The 21,411-nt window shown below is 50.8% G+C and overlaps 1 protein-coding gene across 5 annotated transcripts in view; it reads left to right on the top strand.

Annotated features, from left to right (window-relative positions):
* LOC146869122 (butyrophilin subfamily 1 member A1-like) overlaps positions 1–21,411 on the top strand; it is a 149,005-nt gene that overhangs the window by 90,264 nt on the left and 37,330 nt on the right. For all 5 annotated transcript variants that reach the window (XM_085624126.1, XM_085624302.1, XM_085624151.1 and 2 more), the window contains 2 exons: positions 6,733–7,008; positions 20,362–20,478. In XM_085624126.1, the coding sequence (XP_085480252.1) occupies positions 6,733–7,008; positions 20,362–20,478 (393 nt within the window). The remainder of the gene's footprint in view (positions 1–6,732; positions 7,009–20,361; positions 20,479–21,411) is intronic.

Genomic DNA, 21,411 nt, shown 5'->3' with positions numbered 1-21,411 from the left:
TTTGTGTGACTCACGAGTGGGGCCTTCGAACCACGGTGCAAGCAGCGGTATCGATTTCAGCATGGAGCAGCGGCGTCAGGGAGCCAAGACGTCCTCGTGAAGCAAGGCGGCGTAGGGCGCGGTGGCCACAGGTCGCGGTGCGGCATTGCGGCGGTGCTCTCTGCGGTGCCAGAGCTTCGGCATGAAGCGAGGCGGTGCAGAGTGCCATGCCCACAGGTCACGGTGCAAGCAGCGGCTCGGTGGCTGCGTCAGCAGGCGTCGTCGGTGAGACCAAGGTTGCGGTGCGGCATTTTGGCGCTGCCCTCTGCGGTGCCTTCAGGACATGGAGTCGGCAGCGGCGTTGTTTACATCGTTGGTTGGGTTTTCCTCTGCTACAGCACAAAACACACAGTCCCCTGTGCTGCTGGCAGAAGAGCTTGAAGCCTTTGCTGTTCCCGAGACTTCGTGAACAGGGGGCAAGCTCTACCTCAAGCCCTTGGAGAGACTCACAAATTGAGTTGCAGAAAGTCCAGTCTAGGCCTTTCACTGCCCAAGATCGAAGCAGCCACTGCAGGTCAGCCCAGCAAAGCACCCAGCAAAGCAGTCGTTCCTCCTCACAGCTTCTCCGACTCTTCTTCTTGGCAGTCTTCTTGATCCAAATGAGCTCTAAAGTTCAGGGGTCTGGGCCCCAGTATTTGTACACAAAAATCATTCGATCTTTCAGGCAGAGGGTGTCTGTGCCCGGCCAGAACCAGTTCGGCCTTCTCTGGCGTGATTTCCTGGCAGGAGGTGGAGACGGCATTGTCAGAGACAGACCAGGCCCTTCGAGGTGCAAGGAAATCTCCTCCCTCTTCCCCCTTCGCAGCCAAGGTCCATTCAGCCCTTTCCTGACCTACCTAGATCATCTGCAGGCCCTCCGGCCCCCCAGCCTTCTGTCATCCAAAACCCAGACAGGCAATCCAGATTCCAGCAGAGGCACACAGGATGACTGAGCAAGAAAATACCCACTTTCTCAAAGTGGCCTCTATGAACTCAGAATGGAAAAAGCACCTTCGCTAAAAGCTGCAGCTTTAGAGTCTGAGTTCAGGCATACCAAACTTCATCTCCTTATACCTTTTTCCAGGCTAAGTACGGGGGTGGCACAATCCGTGCTGCTGGCCGGCCCCGGCACCCGTAGTGCACTTTACTAGGGACTGACACGTAAATCAAATATCCAATCGTGAAAACATCATCCATACACATTTTACCACAGGAGCACCTGCACTTTACCACTGATCAGCAGTGCGAAAAGTGCGCAGAAACGTTACGCCAGTCAAAACCAGAGTCAAAGCCAGGAGGTCAGAAAGCAAAAACTCAGTGGAAACACCCCAAAAGATGCCAAGTCTAACAAGGGTAACAAACAAGAGGGACAAAGGGGCGAGTTTAACAAGCTCCAACGCACATGCCCCAGTAGCACAGCGAGCAAAAAAAGGGCATGAAGTTCCTCAGAATTTGAGTAAGTGAACGTAAAGAGACAGGTGGGAGTGACACCAGATGTTGCTCATTCCACCTGGAGAGAAAACGGGGGGGGGGGAGGGAGGGATATCCCTTGTCGGAACTAGGGCTCCCACACCCCTTAGCAAGCTAGGTGTCATGCTTCATCATATGAGCCTGCCCCTCGTCAGGTCGGCGCTGCAATACCTGACGGGCACCCCGTACGGCGGGGATCATCTGTTCCTGCCGTAGGGTGAGGTGGGGGTAAGAGGCCTAGAGTGTGTAGATGTGAAGTGGGTGGATTAAAATAGGTCAGTTAGTCCTTAAAATGGTTAAAACGAAAGGAGAGGCAGTGAACTAGATGTAAGGTTTCTAGCTTTGTGTGCTCTACTCTTAGGTGGTCAAAATGTTTCGTGCTCTCAGCGTCCGGAGGATCAAGGCACTTTGGCAGGACCAAAGAAACTATCTACACCACATGATAAGTGAGACTCTACATACCATGCGTTCAGGTAGGTACCCTGCAGGTGGGGGCAAAGTACAAATATTTACTACAGCAGAACATATTCTCAAGTTACGTTCAATACTCAGATGAGGGGTACTGGTCAGACTAGTGCTCGTGCACCCAGGCTCTACACCGTGCTGTGGTGTAGTGATTTGGATAAAATATCACGCACAAACACGTGTGATGTGGGTTGCCAATGGTGCAGGCACTCGATGGTGGGCATGATAACCTCAAACATTAAGTAGATAACAATGAGGGTGAAGCTAGTTATAACACAATAGAATCATTAAAAATTAAAAAAATAAAAATATCAGAGAAATAGGAGCAGGGTTCACCAAGGTGGCTGTCAAACGCAGCCTGCATCAGAGTCCGGCGGTCTAACGGACACCAAATGTGTGTCCTAATAAATAGGGAGAGAATAGGTCCATGGCTGAGTGCAGGTCACCTGAATGGGTGGGATTTGCTAGAGACCTAAGCGGCAAAAACAACCAGGGGGTAGTTAACAATATAGGAGTTGTCGTGGTAGCACCCAGCGCTCACAAAGCCAAGGTAAACAACTGCTGAACCGTGCATCATAGGCCGTGGGTGTCCTGGGGTCGCAGGTGCCCACCGTGGTGTCCGTGTCGGAAGAGCCAACAACAGGAACGGAGCACAGTGGCGCTAGCTCCCCATGGATGTGAGCGGCCAAATGTTGAGAACACCGGTTGGAGACCCCAGCGGAAGGAAGGGGATGAAAGCGCCCCCTCAAGCAGTGCCCCAGCCACAGTCACTTACCATCATGTATGTTAGGGCGGCGATGTAACCTGGAAACAGATGGAGTCACTTACCCACTTTCGCTGAACGTTGGCGTGTTCACGTACCTTGACGCCGGATCCAAGATGGTGGAGTGAGCCCGGTTCAGCGAGTAAATATACTGGTGGTGCATCTGGAAGCCGTGGGAGTTACTGCATGTGAGGGGGACTATCGGGAGATTAGCAGTTGACGCAGCAGCATAGGCTGGTACCTGGTGATCACAGCGGACATATTAGAGTGGTACAGAGGAGGGGAGGATTGTAATGATATATTACGTTGTGCCCACAACAAGTCCGAGGCAGGCACCTCAATGGCTGGTGGTGGTTCCTACGCAAAGTGGTGTTACCCGGGTGTAAAAAAGTACCATGTATTATTGTTATACTAACTAATGATGTTACATTCACTGAGTACCTAGCTGGTACCCACTGTGGGTGTCACTGTTGTGGGTAGGGTGGACCTGTCTAGTCCTATCGGGCTCTCGGGCCAAAGGTGGTGTATGCGCGGATGAGGAGGTGTGCGAATGACAAGGGTTAACGAGTTGGAGGTGAGACCGATTGATAAGCTGAAAAGGGGAGCCCCTGAATGTATTGTCTCTGTCACAAAATCAATTTCATGCAGGTGATGCAATGGACATCAATATTCGAGCCCCCCAGGGGGTATTCAGGCCCATGCTTAAAAAAGACGGTCATTGTTATAAGACCCTCCACAGGACACAAAATGTGGGTGGGGCATGATCGTGATCAGTACTCTATCCATGGTGGGCATCAGGTATGGGCAGTGAGCTTAGTTAGTATGCTCCATGGGATGTCGTGGTTGAACCCCGCATGGTGTGTTGAGAGTCTATGGACCCATCTCTGTTCAACCCTGAACAGTGATGGCTGTGAGATCTGTGCATGTGCTTATCGTAAGGGAAGTGGGCTAAGTTAGTATGATCCATGGGATGTCGTGTTTGAGCCCCGCATGGTGTGTCGAGAGTCTATGGACCAATCTCTGTTCAATCCTGAACAGTGGCGGCTGCGGAATCTGTGCATGTGATTCTCCGGGCTCTATATGGACACCATGCTATAGAAAGGGTCATAACCTGAGAGTCTGGTCTCCGGGCTCTATATGGACACAATAGAGTAGAAGAGGCCATAACCTGAGAGGCTGGTCTCCGGGCTCTATATGGATACCATGTTATAGAAGAGGTCATAACCTGAGAGTCTGGTCTCCGGGCTCTATATGGACACCATACAGTAGAAGAGGCCATGACCTGAGAGTCTGGTCACGCGCTTCTTCTTCGTGAGTCACGCTTCCAGCTCCTCGCGACACGCAGTCCCTCAGAAAGCCTAACACAACTGCAGGCACTTCCAAAGAACTCTTGGGGAGCTGGTGGTTGAGGTCTGTTGTCCCTGAGACTTTAGCAGGAGGCAAGCTCTTTCTCAATCCCTTGGAGATCCTTCACAAGTTGATGAAAGTACACACAAAGTTCCTCTCTCCTCTCTTTGGCAGTCAGGCAACCACTGCAGGCCAATCCCTCAAGCTTAGGGATAGTCTCTCCTCAGTCTCTCTGGTTCCTCTCCTCAGCAAAGGTTTCTTCTTGTTTCCCAAAGTGATCTAAATTTCTGGGGTCGGGTCCTCCTTTTTATACACAGTTTCTCTTTGTTCTCTGAAGGCAGAGAGGCCTTTGCCTAGTCCAAACCAGTTCTGGTCAGTCCTGGAGCACTCTGTTTACATGACTCCTTCTTTCCTTTCACAGTGCAGGGCGGGGACATCAGACACACCACAGGAGGTGGAGCCAGTATTGTGGAGGGAAGGCACAACCATATTCAGGTCTCAGGTGCAACTCCTCCCACCAATCTGCATGCAGATCTCACTATTCAGCCCTGTGCTGACTCACCCTGTCTCCTGGAATCCCCTGGAATCCCCCAGCCCCTGTCACTCAAACTCCAGATAAGGAGTACACAACCTAGCAGAGGCAGGCTTGGATGGTTAAACACCTACTTTCTAAAAGTGGTATTCTCAAACACAATGTTAACACCAACTTCACTAAAAGATGTATTTTATCATTCTGAGTTCAGGCATACTAAACTCGAATTTCAACCTTGTTCCCTGAGTCAGTTAGGATTATGAGATGTAATAATCAAACTGCCCATTCTGGCCAATGGGGAACAGGTAGCCTTGCAATAGTGAAAAACGAAAATGGCTGTAATTCACTATTAGGACACGCCACACACACCAGGGCTTGTCCTACCTTTTAGTTACAATGCACCCTGCCCTTGGGCACACCATAGGGGTGTCTGATATTAAGAAAATGGAAGGTTTAGGGACTGGCAAGTGGGTGCACTTGTCCAGTCAGCATGGCAGTACCAGACTACACACAGGCTCTGCAATGGCAAGCCTTAGACACACTTTACCAGGCTGCTTCTGTGGGTTGCACAACCAGTGCTGCAGGCCCACTAGCAGAATTTGGATTACTAGCCCTCGGCACTCCTGGTGCACTGTACTAGGGTCTGACAAGTAAACCAAATCAGCCAATCATGGAATCACTAATCCATACATCAATTTACAATAGGGAGCACTTGCACTGTGGCACTGGATAGGAGTGGCACAGTGCCCAAAGCATCTAACACCAGCAAAAACACATGAGGCAACAGCAAAAAATGGAAGGGAGACCCAGGCCAAGGTGCCAGGTCTAACACGGGGTCATACCCTGAGAGTCTGGTCTCTGGGCTCTATATGGACACCATGCTATAGAGGGGGTCATAACCTGAGAGTCTGGTCTCCGGACTCTATATGGACAGAATACAGAAGAAAAGGCCATAACCTGAGAGTCTGGTCTCTGGGTTCTATATGGACACAATACAGTAGAAGGGGTCATAACCTGAGAGTCTGTTCTGTAGGCTCTATATGGACACAATACAGTAGAAGGTAACATAACCTGAGAGTCTGGGCTCTGGGCTCTATACGGACACTGTACAGTAGAAGGTGACATAACCTGAGAGTCTGGTCTCCGGGCTCTATATGGACACAATACAGTAGAAGGGGTCATAACCTGAGAGTCTGATCTCTGGACTCTATAGGGACACTGTACAGTAGAAGGGGTCATAACCTGAGAGTCTGGTCTCCTGGCTCTATATGGACACAATAGAGTAGAAGGGATCATAACCCGAGAGTCTGATCTCTGGACTCTATAGGGACACTGTACAGTAGAAGGGGTCATAATCCGAGAGTCTGGTCTCCGGGCTCTATATGGACACAATACAGTAGAAGGTAGTGGAAGACAAATAGAGGTAGACAAAGCTCGATCCTACGGCAAACCTACATTATGTTTTTTCTCTGAAGCTCGCATTGTATGAAATCTGTTACATTTACTTGATGTTTTGCATTTCTCAGTGTCACCTGGTGAAAGAGTCTTGTACATACAGGATCCCACTTTTATTTTGCCCTCGCATGAAAACACTCGGGACACTGGAAAAGCAGATTTGCTCCAAAAGTGTAATTTTGTGATATTCTCAAGCAATTTCAAGAACGTTTCGCCAACAGATCTCTTACTGAGGTGGTTTCAGGGAGCATGAAGGCAGGGAGTGCACGCGATGATGGACAAGACTCCAAGGGTCCTTCTAGATGCATTTGCCCCTTGGTCTGAATCCCGTTGTGGGTCACTTGGTCCGCCTTAGTCTTGGCACGAGGGGATCACAGTTGTTCTTAGAGGGATGCCCGTGTCACGGGGGTGAATTCTACGCAGTCTGTTGGTGTCTGTGGCTGGCACGGGGTACTGGGCATTGATGTGGCTGGTGTTAAACAGTGGACGATGGAGGTCATTGAAACATTCTAATTATCTCTATCAATATATATTTCGAAATTTGCATCAGGCAGGCATGTCCATACTGGGTGCGCCTCATATCCTTATTCCGTTAATGTGAAACTGTTGTTTCCATCAGAAGGTGATATGCAACCACTGACTGAATATGACTGGGTTTCTATGCTTTCCTTCCACCTTGAAGGCTTCGGCTCCATCCCCCACATCCACGTTGATCGCTATGACGATGGAGGGATCCGGGTCGCGTGTAAATCTTCAGGTTGGTATCCTGAGCCAGAAGCCATGTGGCAGGATTTGAACAAGAAATCCTTGCCACCGCTCACCGAGACATGGACTGCAGATGAAGACGGCTTGTTCTACGGGGCCATCACCATCGTCATGAAATCCAACCAGAATGTGTCCTGTTTGATGAGGAACCGCCTCACTCAGCAGGAACACGGCGTGCACATCTCTATGGCGGGTAAGTCTTCAGAAAGTGACATATGCACCTGAACTGCTCTTACATTTAGTGACTGATAGAGGGTCGTAAAGTTAATACAACCACAGTATCGAGGACGGGATGATGGGTTGGAGGGCGGGATGGAGGTGAGCTCTAAACAATGGCTTCTGGACTCCAGGATTGACAAAGATTTGAATATTTGACTTTAGTTGAGTTCTTTTTCTTTTTCATGGAATCGTCAATTGTTGTCATGAGTGAGCCTGTTGTCTACTACAAACTCTTCCTGTGAGTGGGATTGGTCGAAAGGGGTGGTTCTCACAAGGCTTCTGTCGCTCACACCAGGCACCATGGTCCAGGGTATAAGGTGGGAAATGAACCTAAACTCCTGGAACTTGCTGGTGGTTCTTTAATAAATTCTCAGTTGACTTTGAAATAGCAAAGGTCTCCAAACCTTCATGGGATGAGATCCAAGGCAGAATGAATAGACTAAGGGACCTTAAGTATCTACGCGCAGACCACAGTACAGTCGTAGCCTGGCCCCCCTTTTCTAGCAAACCAGTTTTAGAAAAGTCTGTGGCAAAGGCTGCCGGGTTGCTAGACTCAGCCTACCTGAGAAAGAAACTGTCTATCAACTTTTCACTAAGCACACTGGGTCCTGACCCGGTCTTCCCCTACCTGGCACATTTACCCGATCCCCGTTTGCGGAGTGAAACTTTAAGAGAGTGGAATGCAACCCGATTAATTTGCCCTGCATTTGGTGTTACATCATGCAGGATACTAATGGCTTTTCCGTTTGCCTCCTAAATGTAAAATGTTCCTTGTTACACATACTTACGGATTGTGATTTTTATATTTCTAACCAGATTACGTTTTTAAGACCTTTGTAAAATGTAGAACAGTACAAATTGAGGAGGCAATAGAGTTGCCATCCGAAATGCGTTACCTCAAAGTGGCAGTACGAATTGCTTATTTTATATGGTCTGTCAAACAAAATTTTAAGGGTGGGCTACATTAGGGCAGATTGTTCATGGGAGAGTTAGGTGGGTTTGTAATCACTTTTTACTCTTTTTACTGTTTTAGTATGTTCTATGGACAAATGTCCCAATAAACTTGTTTTCTACGTACCTTTCAGAAATATATTTGGGATTATGTGAGGGAGGAATTACCAAGGATTAATTTGGATCGGTGGTTTATTCTTTTGAGGGACATGAGCCAATGAAAGTTTTGAACTCATAGTATCATTGTGAGACCAAACCAAAGTCAATCGGCAGACTTAAGGAAGAAGCGTCAGTGGGAAGAGTGTATCATAAATGGGAGATGGATTGAGGGGCACCAGTCCATGGGAGATGAGATCAGAATCTCTCTTCTATATCCCTTCTGACAACCCGTGAAGCCATGTCTAACTAACAATTTACAAATCTCCATACCAAACCCGGTAACGGATGAGAAGTGAAGTTTTCCTCTCAGAGTCTTAAGCTCCACACAGACCTTACCCTGCTAAACTACCAACCCACACTGTTTGCACCTCCCTTGTCTGGCCAGGCATCACACTGTTCGTAGTTTACGATCCCTTAAAAACATCTAACCATCCCCAAAGGATCACCAAAGGATTTATGACTAGTATCACCTAAGACAAAACCTATGTCAAAAATATATGACACCTAAAAGATTTCCTATGTCTGTCCCCCAGGGTGAGTCTGCCTCAGTGCTTTTAAAGTTTCTTCTCAGCTCATCCTCCTCATTTTAAGGTTACCCACATCCAGCATCCAGCAATCAAGAGTCTACATGAGGAATAAAGTCCCCTCGCCATACATTCTAAGGCTATTGCAAGTCACTGAGGATTTTCTTAACAATATCGACGCCGAGGCCGAAGGCTGAGTTCCTTTATAAGGTTATGGAACTCCAAGGTGACTTGCAATATCCTTATCATGTACAACAGGGGGTACTTTATCCCATATAATACATAGTCGTAGCATCACCTTTTCCACAAACCATATAACATTTTGTTACATACCTCTTTCAGAAGGACAGAGACCAGAAAATATAAAAATAGAACCTCAAGTGCAAAATTAAAAACATCACTACAGTGATAAAGACCATTACCAAGCTCGCCACACCTAGGGACCTCACCCATACTGCAGTGACTATGAAAATTAACAAGCTTCCAAGCCTCGGCCCCACCCATTCATACTACAGTGATGAGGTCCAGCACCAAGAAGAGGTGCCTGAAACTCAACTCTGAGAAACAGAAGTCCTCATCCTTGGCTCTACCCACTCCTCATGGGACGAAACCTGGTGGCCCCCTGCCCTCGTAAACTCCCTCACCCCGACAGACCATGCACAGAACCTCGGCATCATACTTGACTTATAGCTCACGATGAACCACCAGATCAACGCTGTATCCTCGGCACGCTTCAACACCCTCTGCATACTCCCAAAAACGTTCAGATGGATTCCATCCGAATCCAGAAAAAGGGTCAAAAACACCCTCAACACTAGCAGATTAGACTAAAGCAACGCCCTCTATGGCAGAATCAACAAGAACCTCCTCCTCAAACTCCAGACCGTCCAGAACGCGGCAGCCAGAGTGATCCTAGACATCCCCGTCACAACCCCCTCATCCAAAACCTCAGCGATCTCCACTGGCTCCCCATCGTAAGAAGAATAGCCTTGAACCTCCTCACTCACACATACAAGTCCCTCCACAACATCAGATCAGCATACATAAACAACCACCTCTATATCCACGCACTCAAGAGACACCTCTGATCAGCTGACCTCTCTCTGGCCACCATCCCACGCATCCACAAGACCAAGAAAGGGAGGAAAGTCCTTCTCTTACCTCGCAGCCAAGGCCGGGAGCAACCTCCCCCTCCACCTCCGGCAAATGCCTACACTACCCCAGTTCAGGAAGTACCTCAAGACCTGGCCCTTCAGTTGACCCCAGCACAACGGAGCTGCCCCACCACCAGCACCTTGAGACCATTGTAGGTGACTAGCTGCGCTTCCAAATTCCATGACTGATTGATTGATACCAAGCTCGCTGCACATAGGGACCCCACCCATACTACAGTGACGGAGACCATTAACAAGCTCACCACACCTAGGGACCCAGCCATGCCGCAGTGACGAGGACCATTAACAAGCTCACCGCACCTATGAAACACCGATACTGCAGTGACAAGCACTATTAACAAGCTTGCCTCTCCTAGGGGCCCCGCCCATACTGCAGTGACGAGGACCATTAACAAGCTCACCACACCTAGGGACCCAGCCATGCCGCAGTGACGAGGACCATTAACAAGCTCACCGCACCTAGGGAACCACCGATACTGCAGTGACAAGGAGCATTACAAGCTCACCTTACCCAGGGAACCACCGATACTGCAGTGACGAGGACCATTAACAAGCTCACCGCACCTAGGGAACCACCGATACCGCAGTGACATAGAGCATTACAAGCTCACCGCACATAGGGAACCACCGATACTGCAGTGAAAAGGACTATTACAAGCTCACCGCACCTAGGAAACCACCGATACTGCAGTGACGAGCACCATTAACAAGCTCACCGCACCTAGGGACCCCACCCATACTGCAGTGACGAGGATTATTACAAGCTCACCTTACCTAGGGAACCACCGATACTGCAGTGAAAAGGACTATTATAAGCTCACCTCACCTAGAGAACCACCGATACTGCAGTGACAAGGAGCATTAGAAGCTCACCGCACCTAGGGAACCACCGATACTGCAGTGACAAGGACCATTAACAAACTCACTGCACCTAGGGACCACTCCCATACTGAGGTGACGAGGACCATTAACAAGCCTGCCGCTCCTAGGGGCCCCTCTCATGCTGCAGTGACAAGGTCCATTAACAAGCTCACCGCACCTAGGGAGCCACTGATACTGCAGTGACAAGGTCCATTAACAAGCTCACCGCACCTAGGGATCCAGCCGTGCCGCAGTGACGAGGACCATTAACAAGCTCACCGCACCTAGGGATCCAGCCATGCCGCAGTGACGAGCACCATTAACAAGCTCACCGCACATAGGGATCGAGCCCTGCTGCAGTGAAGAGGACCATTAACAAGCTCGCCGCACATAGGGATCCAGCCATGCCGCAGTGACGAGGACCATTAACAAGCTCGCTGCACCTAGGGACCCAGCCATGCCGCAGTGACGAGGACCATTAACAAGCTCACCGCACCTAGGGATCCAGCCATGCCGCAGTGACGAGCACCATTAACAAGCTCGCTGCACATAGGGAACCACCGATACTGCAGTGACAAGGAGCATTACAAGCTCACCGCACCTAGGGAACCATTGATACTGCAGTGAGAAGGAGCATTACAAGCTCACCGCACCTAGGGAACCACCGATACTGCAGTGACGAGCACCATTAACAAGCTCACCACACCTAGGGACCCAGCCATGCCGCAGTGACGAGGACCATTAACAAGCTCACCGCACCTAGGGACCCAGCCATGCCGCAGTGACGAGGACCATTAACAAGCTCGCTGCACATAGGGACCACTCCCATACTGAGGTGACGAGGACCAGTAACAAGCCTGCCGCTCCTAGAGTCCCACCCATGCTGCAGTAATAAGGTCCATTAACAATCTCACCGCACTTAGGGATCCAGCCATGCCACAGTGACGAGCACCATTAACAAGCTCACCTCACCTAGGGAACTACTGATACTGCAGTGACAAGGTCCATTAACAAGCTCACCGCACCTAGGGATCCAGCCGTGCCGCAGTGACGAGGACCATTAACAAGCTCATCGCACCTAGGGACCCAGCCATGCAGCAGTGACGAGGACCATTAACAAGCTCGCTGCACCTAGGGATCCAGCCGTGCCGCAGTGACGAGGACCATTAACAAGCTCACCGCACCTAGGGATCCAGCCGTGCCGCAGTGACGAGGACCATTAACAAGCTCGCCGCACCTAGGGACCCAGCCGTGCCGCAGTGACGAGGACCATTAACAAGCTCGCCGCCCATAGGGATCCAGCCGTGCCACAGTGACGTGGACCATTAACAAGCTCACCGCACCTAGGGATCCAGCCGTGCCGCAGTGACGAGGACCATTAACAAGCTCACCGCACCTAGGGACCCAGCCATGCCACAGTGACGAGGACCATTAACAAGCTCGCTGCACATAGGGACCCAGCCATGCCGCAGTGACGAGGACCATTAACAAGCTCGCTGCACATAGGGATCCAGCCGTGCTGCAGCGACAAGGACCATTAACAAGCTCACCGCACCTAGGGACCACTCCCATTCTGAGGTGACGAGGACCATTAACATGCATGCCGCTCCTAGGGGCCCCACTGATGCTGCAGTGACAAGGTCCATTAACAAGCTCACCGCACCTAGGGATCCAGCCATGCCGCAGTGACGAGCACCATTAACAAGCTCGCTGCACATAGGGAACCACCGATACTGCAGTGACAAGGAGCATTACAAGCTCACCGCACCTAGGGAACCACTGATACTGCAGTGAGAAGGAGCATTACAAGCTCACCGCACCTAGGGAACCACCGATACTGCAGTGACGAGCACCATTAACAAGCTCACCACACCTAGGGATCCAGCCATGCCGCAGTGACGAGGACCATTAACAAGCTCACCGCACCTAGGGACCCAGCCATGCCGCAGTGACGAGGACCATTAACAAGCTCGCTGCACATAGGGACCATTCCCATACTGAGGTGACGAGGACCAGTAACAAGCCTGCCGCTCCTAGAGTCCCACCCATGCTGCAGTAATAAGGTCCATTAACAATCTCACCGCACTTAGGGATCCAGCCATGCCACAGTGACGAGCACCATTAACAAGCTCACCTCACCTAGGGAACCACTGATAGTGCAGTGACAAGGTCCATTAACAAGCTCACCGCACCTAGGGATCCAGCCGTGCCGCAGTGATGAGGACCATTAACAAGCTCATCACACCTAGGGACCCAGCCATGCAGCAGTGACGAGGACCATTAACAAGCTCGCTGCACCTAGGGATCCAGCCGTGCCGCAGTGACAAGGACCATTAACAAGCTCACCGCACCTAGGGATCCAGCCGTGCCGCAGTGACGAGGACCATTAACAAGCTCGCCGCACCTAGGGACCCAGCCGTGCCGCAGTGACGAGGACCATTAACAAGCTCGCCGCACATAGGGATCCAGCCGTGCCACAGTGACGAGGACCATTAACAAGCTCACCGCACCTAGGGATCCAGCCGTGCCGCAGTGACGAGGACCATTAACAAGCTCACCGCACCTAGGGACCCAGCCATGCCGCAGTGACGAGGACCATTAACAAGCTCGCCGCACATAGGGACCCAGCCATGCCGCAGTGACGAGGACCATTAACAAGCTCACCGCACCTAGGGACCACTCCCATTCTGAGGTGACGAGGACAATTAACATGCATGCCGCTCCTAGGGGCCCCACTCATGCTGCAGTGACAAGGTCCATTAACAAGCTCACCGCACCTAGGGATCCTGCCATGCCGCAGTGACGAGCACCATTAACAAGCTCGCTGCACATAGGGAACCACCGATACTGCAGTGACAAGGAGCATTACAAGCTCACCGCACCTAGGGAACCATTGATACTGCAGTGAGAAGGAGCATTACAAGCTCACCGCACCTAGGGAACCACCGATACTGCAGTGACGAGCACCATTAACAAGCTCACCACACCTAGGGACTCAGCCATACCGCAGTGACGAGGACCATTAACAAGCTCGCTGCACATAGGGACCACTCCCATACTGAGGTGACGAGGACCAGTAACAAGCCTGCCGCTCCTAGAGTCCCACCCATGCTGCAGTGATAAGGTCCATTAACAAGCTCACCGCACTTAGGGATCCAGCCATGCCACTGTGACGAGCACCATTAACAAGCTCAACTCACCTAGGGAACCACTGATGCTGCAGTGACAAGGTCCATTAACAAGCTCACCGCACCTAGGGATCCAGCCGTGCCGCAGTGACGAGGACCATTAACAAGCTCACCGCACCTAGGGACCCAGCCATGCAGCAGTGACGAGGACCATTAACAAGCTCGCTGCACATAGGGATCCAGCCATGCCGCAGTGACGAGGACCATTAACAAGCTCACCACACCTAGGGATCCAGCCGGGCCGCAGTGACGAGGACCATTAACAAGCTCACCGCACCTAGGGACCCAGCCATGCCGCAGTGACGAGGACCATTAACAAGCTCGCCGCACATAGGGATCCAGCCATGCCGCAGTGACGAGGACCATTAACAAGCTCGCTGCACCTAGGGACCCAGCCATGCCGCAGTGACGAGGACCATTAACAAGCTCGCCGCACATAGGGATCCAGCCATGCCGCAGTGACGAGGACCATTAACAAGCTCGCTGCACATAGGGATCCAGCTGTGCTGCAGTGACAAGGACCATTAACAAGCTCGCTGCACATAGGGATCCAGCCATGCCGCAGTGACGAGGACCATTAACAAGCTCGCTGCACCTAGGGACCCAGCCATGCCGCAGTGACGAGGACCATTAACAAGCTCGCCGCACATAGGGATCCAGCCATGCCGCAGTGACGAGGACCATTAACAAGCTCGCTGCACATAGGGATCCAGCTGTGCTGCAGTGACAAGGACCATTAACAAGCTCACCACAGCTAGGGACCCAGTCATGCCGCAGAGACAAGGACCATTAACAAGCTCACTGCACCTAGTGAAACACCGATATTGCAGTGACGAGGACCATTACAAGCTCACCGCACCTAGGGATCCAGCAGTGCCGCAGTGACGAGGACCATTAACAAGCTCGCCGCACCTAGGGACCCAGCCGTGCCGCAGTGACGAGGACCATTAACAAGCTCGCCGCACCTAGGGATCCAGCCGTGCCGCAGTGACGAGGACCATTAACAAGCTCACCGCACCTAGGGACCCAGCCATGCCGCAGTGACGAGGACCATTAACAAGCTCGCCGCACCTAGGGACCCAGCCATGCCGCAGTGACGAGGACCATTAACAAGCTCGCCGCACATAGGGACCCAGCCATGCCGCAGTGACGAGGACCATTAACAAGCTCACCGCACCTAGGGACCACTCCCATTCTGAGGTGACGAGGACAATTAACATGCATGCCGCTCCTAGGGGCCCCACTCATGCTGCAGTGACAAGGTCCATTAACAAGCTCACCGCACCTAGGGATCCTGCCATGCCGCAGTGACGAGCACCATTAACAAGCTCGCTGCACATAGGGAACCACCGATACTGCAGTGACAAGGAGCATTACAAGCTCACCACACCTAGGGATCCAGCCGGGCCGCAGTGACGAGGACCATTAACAAGCTCACCACACCTAGGGACCCAGCCATGCCGCAGTGACGAGCACCATTAACAAGCTCGCTGCACATAGGGACCACTCCCATACTGAGGTGACGAGGACCAGTAACAAGCCTGCCGCTCATAGAGTCCCACCCATGCTGCAGTGATAAGGTCCATTAACAAGCTCACCGCACATAGGGATCCAGCCATGCCACTGTGACGAGCACCATTAACAAGCTCAACTCACCTAGGGAACCACTGATGCTGCAGTGACAAGGTCCATTAACAAGCTCACCGCACCTAGGGATCCAGCCGTGCTGCAGTGACGAGGACCATTAACAAGCTCACCGCACCTAGGGACCCAGCCATGCAGCAGTGACGAGGACCATTAACAAGCTCGCTGCACATAGGGATCCAGCCATGCCGCAGTGACGAGGACCATTAACAAGCTCACCACACCTAGGGATCCAGCCGGGCCGCAGTGACGAGGACCATTAACAAGCTCACCGCACCTAGGGACCCAGCCATGCCGCAGTGACGAGGACCATTAACAAGCTCGCCGCACATAGGGATCCAGCCATGCCGCAGTGACGAGGACCATTAACAAGCTCGCTGCACCTAGGGACCCAGCCATGCCGCAGTGACGAGGACCATTAACAAGCTCGCCGCACATAGGGATCCAGCCATGCCGCAGTGACGAGGACCATTAACAAGCTCGCTGCACATAGGGATCCAGCTGTGCTGCAGTGACGAGGACCATTAACAAGCTCCTGCACCTAGGGACCCAGCCATGCCGCAGTGACGAGGACCATTAACAAGCTCGCCGCACATAGGGATCCAGCCATGCCGCAGTGACGAGGACCATTAACAAGCTCGCCACACCTAGGGACCCAGCCATGCCGCAGTGACGAGCACCATTAACAAGCTCACCGCACCTAGGGACCCAGCCATGCCGCAGTGACGAGCACCATTAACAAGCTCACCGCACCTAGTGAAACACCGATATTGCAGTGACAAGGACCATTACAATCTCACCGCACCTACAGTTCAGATACACTTAAAACATAACACTACACCCCTGTCCTCTTTTATTATAGGAACAATTTACAAGGATACCAAGATATCCTGTTTCACTGCCTCTTGAAGGGCCTGAATTCTACCTATCCTCAAAACACTCCATGCAAGACTTGCGTCATCAAGATCGAGAACCCGCTTGTCCCCTAGCTTGCCCCATTGAACAGCCGTCTGTTGCAGTGGTTTTTTGCCTGGAAGTTCCTTCTTTTAAGCTTCCAGCTCACGGTAAATGTAAACGATCATTTGCACCTGTGTCTGCAGACTTTAGCCGAGGGGTAGGTGAGAAAATACGGATTGGAATGGGAATCCTCGCCCACCATGCATCAGGATCCGAGGGTCCCCCCGTGCCCGACATGCCTGCACCCGACATGCCTGCACCCAACATGCCCACAACTTGAGCCTCGATAGTACGCCGATTTGGGGCGTTTCCCCAAGGCCTATGGCATGTAAGTCTGCATGCCGGAGGAGGCGATGTAACCGAAAATCCGGTTTGTTTAACCGGTGTTGTCTTTATCCTCATGTGGTGATATCTTTTGTGCTGCAATTATGGGACATGGAGTCCCTCATCGTCTTGATACCTGGACAACCTTAAGTTTTCTTAACAAAAAAGTATATTTATATTAAGCTAAACGAGTATTAAGACATCATACGTCTGCTCATTAGTAAATTTACTGAGATCTAGAAACCCTCCAGAAAATTTCTGGTAACGTGGCACAGAGCCCTCTTTTTAAATTTTTACGTGTGCCACCAGCCTCTGTTTTTTAGATTTTTGGGAAAATAATGAATTTGTGTGGAGGACCGGTACTCACTAGCGAGGAATTGTGTATCGCATTTTTAATTCTGTGTAGGATTTTTATCAAATTCACATTGTCTCCCACGGATAGGCTCGGGGAGATGCTTTACGATTGACTACAGGTAGGACCAGTTTTTAATACAAAGGCAGGTATAGAACCTTATGATGGAAAGACCAAGTGTTGCTACCTTCTGTCTAATGATCCCCATGGGATATCGTCGTTTAGACCGTATCAATCAGTTTGGAGTCGATACACCCATCGGATTAGTTTTTATTCAACTCTTTTCAGCATAATGTGACTCCCAGTGAAGAAAGCTTGAGAGTGCAAAAATTTGTTTACTTATTTGTATATTTTATAACGTGCCAAAAGGAATATTTACTCATATTTTGTGCCACGGAAGTGATGCAAATCCGTGCAAAGTGTTTATTTGAAACTTGCTTTCTAGTGCAAAATGTGTTTTGCGCTGGAAAGTGGGGTGAGTGTATTGCAAAGCTGCGCCTAGCACTGGATAGCATTTCTTTGAGTCAAAAGGGAATTAAATGAGTGTACTCGGGTGTTCCTTACAACCACCCTTGGTTTTTAATGCAAACCTCTGTCTTGTACTCTTGCTTGAAGGCATGGTGGCATCCAAGAGAGGAGATGCTTTGTGATTCTCTAATCATTTTACGGATTTAGGGCCCAATTTAGATCTTGGCAGATGCATTAGTCCATCACAACGGTGAGGAATATCTCGCCTGCCACATATCAAGCTCATAGGATATATTGGGGTTTATATTTCAGTGGATGGCGGTGATGTTTATCTCGCCTGCCACATATAAAGCCCATAGGATATATTGGGGTTTATATTTCAGTGGATGGGATATCCGTCACCGTTGTGCTTTACTAACCCGTACACCGAGATCTAATTCAGACCCTTAGTCTGCAGAGCGAGTTGTACCAGCCATATTTACTGACAGCTCATTAGCATAATTCGAGTGACTGTGAGCAAAGTGGTGACTTCAAGGAGTGCTCCGATACGCATGAACTAAGCCGCGTGTTAGCCAGATGACAAAGTCCAGATGAGACCCGAATAGTCATTACAGGTCGAAACATCGACAATCCCCGCCCCTTTTGGTTGCTTTGCCCTTTCACCTCACTCGTGGATATTGTGTAGATGCGGATATTATCTCTATTCTGGACTATTCCAAATCATTGGCCAAACTTACCATTTTGTATGTGTTGTGGTGTATATGTTCACTACTCAAGCACTGTGTCATCTGCACTATGATCACACTGTATAGTTCGCACCTTGTTCTCAACTAGGGGTGGGTGGAACATTCTGTTCCGTCCACATAATTAGTGGAATTTTGGCAACTCAACAGTACTCTTGTAACACAGAGTTCTGGGCAAATCCGGCCAATTGTGGCATGTCAGAATTATTTTTCTTGCATGCAGCTCCTGAACGGTAGGCTGGCTAGCGAGAGTTGGCGTCACCTAGCATTGTTTCTAGTTGCTGGAAGGACACTTGTTGAGATTCTCCTAATGCGGGCAGTCGTGGCCATTTGCGGTCTGAAGACCGCCGCGCAAGTAGAAAATCCACTCCAGTGGCAGCAAAATCCACTCAAGTACCCGCGGCCTCTGGTGCACTGCGTGGTGCAATTTGTACTGATTTTCAGCGCAGACCATACTGCCAGCACTAAATCACAGTGTGAACAGCACGACGTGCCACCAGTTGTCAGAACTCCATAGATTCTGTGAGTTCCACCTACCCCTATTCCTAATGAGGCAAATTAATGAACTTTGGAAACTAGGAAAAAAGAGTGTCCTGCCCTCATTGCTATTTATCTTCCAAAATGTCCAATAAGGATTGATTGATCTGATTAAGCTGGACACCTCTTAAGCATACAGGGTGTATTCAGTTAAATGAGTCCTACGGACAGTCGTAGCATGTTTACCGTCGTCCCCGTGGGCAGATAGGGTTGTCCTTGTTGTATTTATAGATTAGTCTCCCTGAGCACTGTCATTTGGTAGATGGTGGCTTTGAAGGCTGTGACTGCATCCTCTGTTGTTCAGTGTGAGAAGGATCCTTTAGGTGAGGCTGGCGTTTTGTGTCTTTCCTCATCACCATTAGTGGGACTTTTAACGAGCTGGGAGCAGAAAGCTCACACCTCTTTGTGCTGGTGTTGTGGGTACTCCAGGCTGGTGAGGATCATGCTGTGAGGAGCATCACTTTACATACATGTCGTGCCTAGAGAGCAGCCTGGAGAGGACACTTGAAAGAGGAACCACCCCAAACTGGTTTTGGGAATGCTGCAGAGAATCCACCTCTCCTGTCTACTTGACCTGTAAGAAAGTGGGAGCCACGGACTCACTTGTTGTTCCAGGTCCAAGTTCTTTTCAAACAAGGTAGGGAGACATCACCGGGTGTGTTGCCCTGTTGAAATAGCTTGCATCTCCGAACAAAAGCTCCTTGAAGCCAACCTGTTGTGGAGAAGATAAAGGAGCCTGCCGACCCTGCAGAGATGTAACTGACCTGAAGTGGCACAGCGGCTTGGCCCCTGGCACTGTGAGGGTGTGCGTGGTTCTGTGTGGGTCTGCGTGGGTCGGTGTGGGTCTGTGTGGGTCTGCATGAGTCTGTGTGGGTCTGCATGGGTCTGGGTGGATCTGCATGGGTCTCCGTGGATCTGCTTGGGTCTGAGTGGGTCTGTGTGGGTCTGCATGGTTCTGGGTGGGTCTTGGTGGGTCTGTCAGCTGAAGGAAGGAGCTGTGAGCACAAACACAGCCAGACCTATCGTTGTGTAATGCTCACCTCTGCCTGGCCCCTAACATTCTCCCAGGTCCCATGCAATTCTCGTCCCCGGTGCCTAGGCCCCATATATTCTCCCAGACCCCTGTGCAATACTACTCCCGCCTGGTAAAGCCCCTGCAGAGGCTCTCGCCTCCCTACTCACCACCTTCTCAAACCAGGTGGTGTGTGGGGACAGAATCATTCTGAACATTTGCTTTGGACCTGGATTGTAATCCTCCTTGCTAGAAGGTTATTCCGTACAATATGTTGAATAGAGAGGATACAATGCTTAATTATGTTCTCTCAATGTTTGAGCATTTACCCTCAGTTATTAATACAATGTGGGGAATCATCTGTTTTATTCTCTTGTGCTCTTGAGCATGAATGTAAATTCTGTGCAGTAATGTCTTTTTTTCTCTTAACAGATGAATTCTTCTCTCCAGTGTCTGCACCAACCGTGGTGCTGCTTGTGGGTGTGATCGCTCTGATGGGGGTCCTTGGCCCTGTCACTTACTTCGTCTGGAAATATGCCAAGAAGAACGGTGAGTGGCTCTGAGCATGCAGTGACATGGAGCGTGGGACTCAGCTGTGGTCTTCCCACCTCCCATGGAAGATATTGCAACTTAGTGACCCGGTCTCATAGTTGTGGTCTCCCCTTGTGCAAGCGATGGCAGCAAACGGAAGGATTTCACTTAGGAGACGCCGGCCAACCCCTTAAATCTACCGTCCAGCACACCAGTGCAGCAGACCAACCCCTTAAATCTACCGTCCAGCACACCAGTGCAGCAGACCAACCCCTTAAATCTACCGTCCAGCACACCAGTGCAGCAGACCAACCCCTCGAACCTAGCGTCCAGTACACCAGTGCAGCAGACCAACCCCTCGAACCTACCGTCCAGTACACCAGTGCAGCACACCAACCCCTCGAACCTACCGTCCAGTACACCAGTGCAGCAGACCAACCCCTTAAATCTACCGTCCAGCACACCAGTGCAGCAGACCAACCCCTTAAATCTACCGTCCAGCACACCAGTGCAGCAGACCAACCCCTTAAATCTACCGTCCAGCACACCAGTGCAGCAGACCAACCCCTCGAACCTAGCGTCCAGTACACCAGTGCAGCAGACCAACCCCTCGAACCTACCGTCCAGTACACCAGTGCAGCACACCAACCCCTCGAACCTACCGTCCAGTACACCAGTGCAGCAGACCAACCCCTTAAATCTACCGTCCAGCACACCAGTGCAGCAGACCAACCCCTTAAATCTACCGTCCAGCACACCAGTGCAGCAGACCAACCCCTTAAATCTACCGTCCAGCACACCAGTGCAGCAGACCAACCCCTTAAATCTACCGTCTAGCACACCAGTGCAGAAGACCAACCCCTCGAACCTAGCGTCCAGTACACCAGTGCAGCAGACCAACCCCTCGAACCTACCGTCCAGTACACCAGTGCAGCACACCAACCCCTCGAA

Source organism: Triturus cristatus, chromosome 1_1 (assembly GCF_964204655.1).
Source record: "Triturus cristatus chromosome 1_1, aTriCri1.1, whole genome shotgun sequence".
NCBI lineage: Eukaryota > Metazoa > Chordata > Amphibia > Caudata > Salamandridae > Triturus > Triturus cristatus.
Note: the sequence above shows the minus strand (reverse complement) of the source record. Positions and strands in the feature narration are given on the sequence as shown.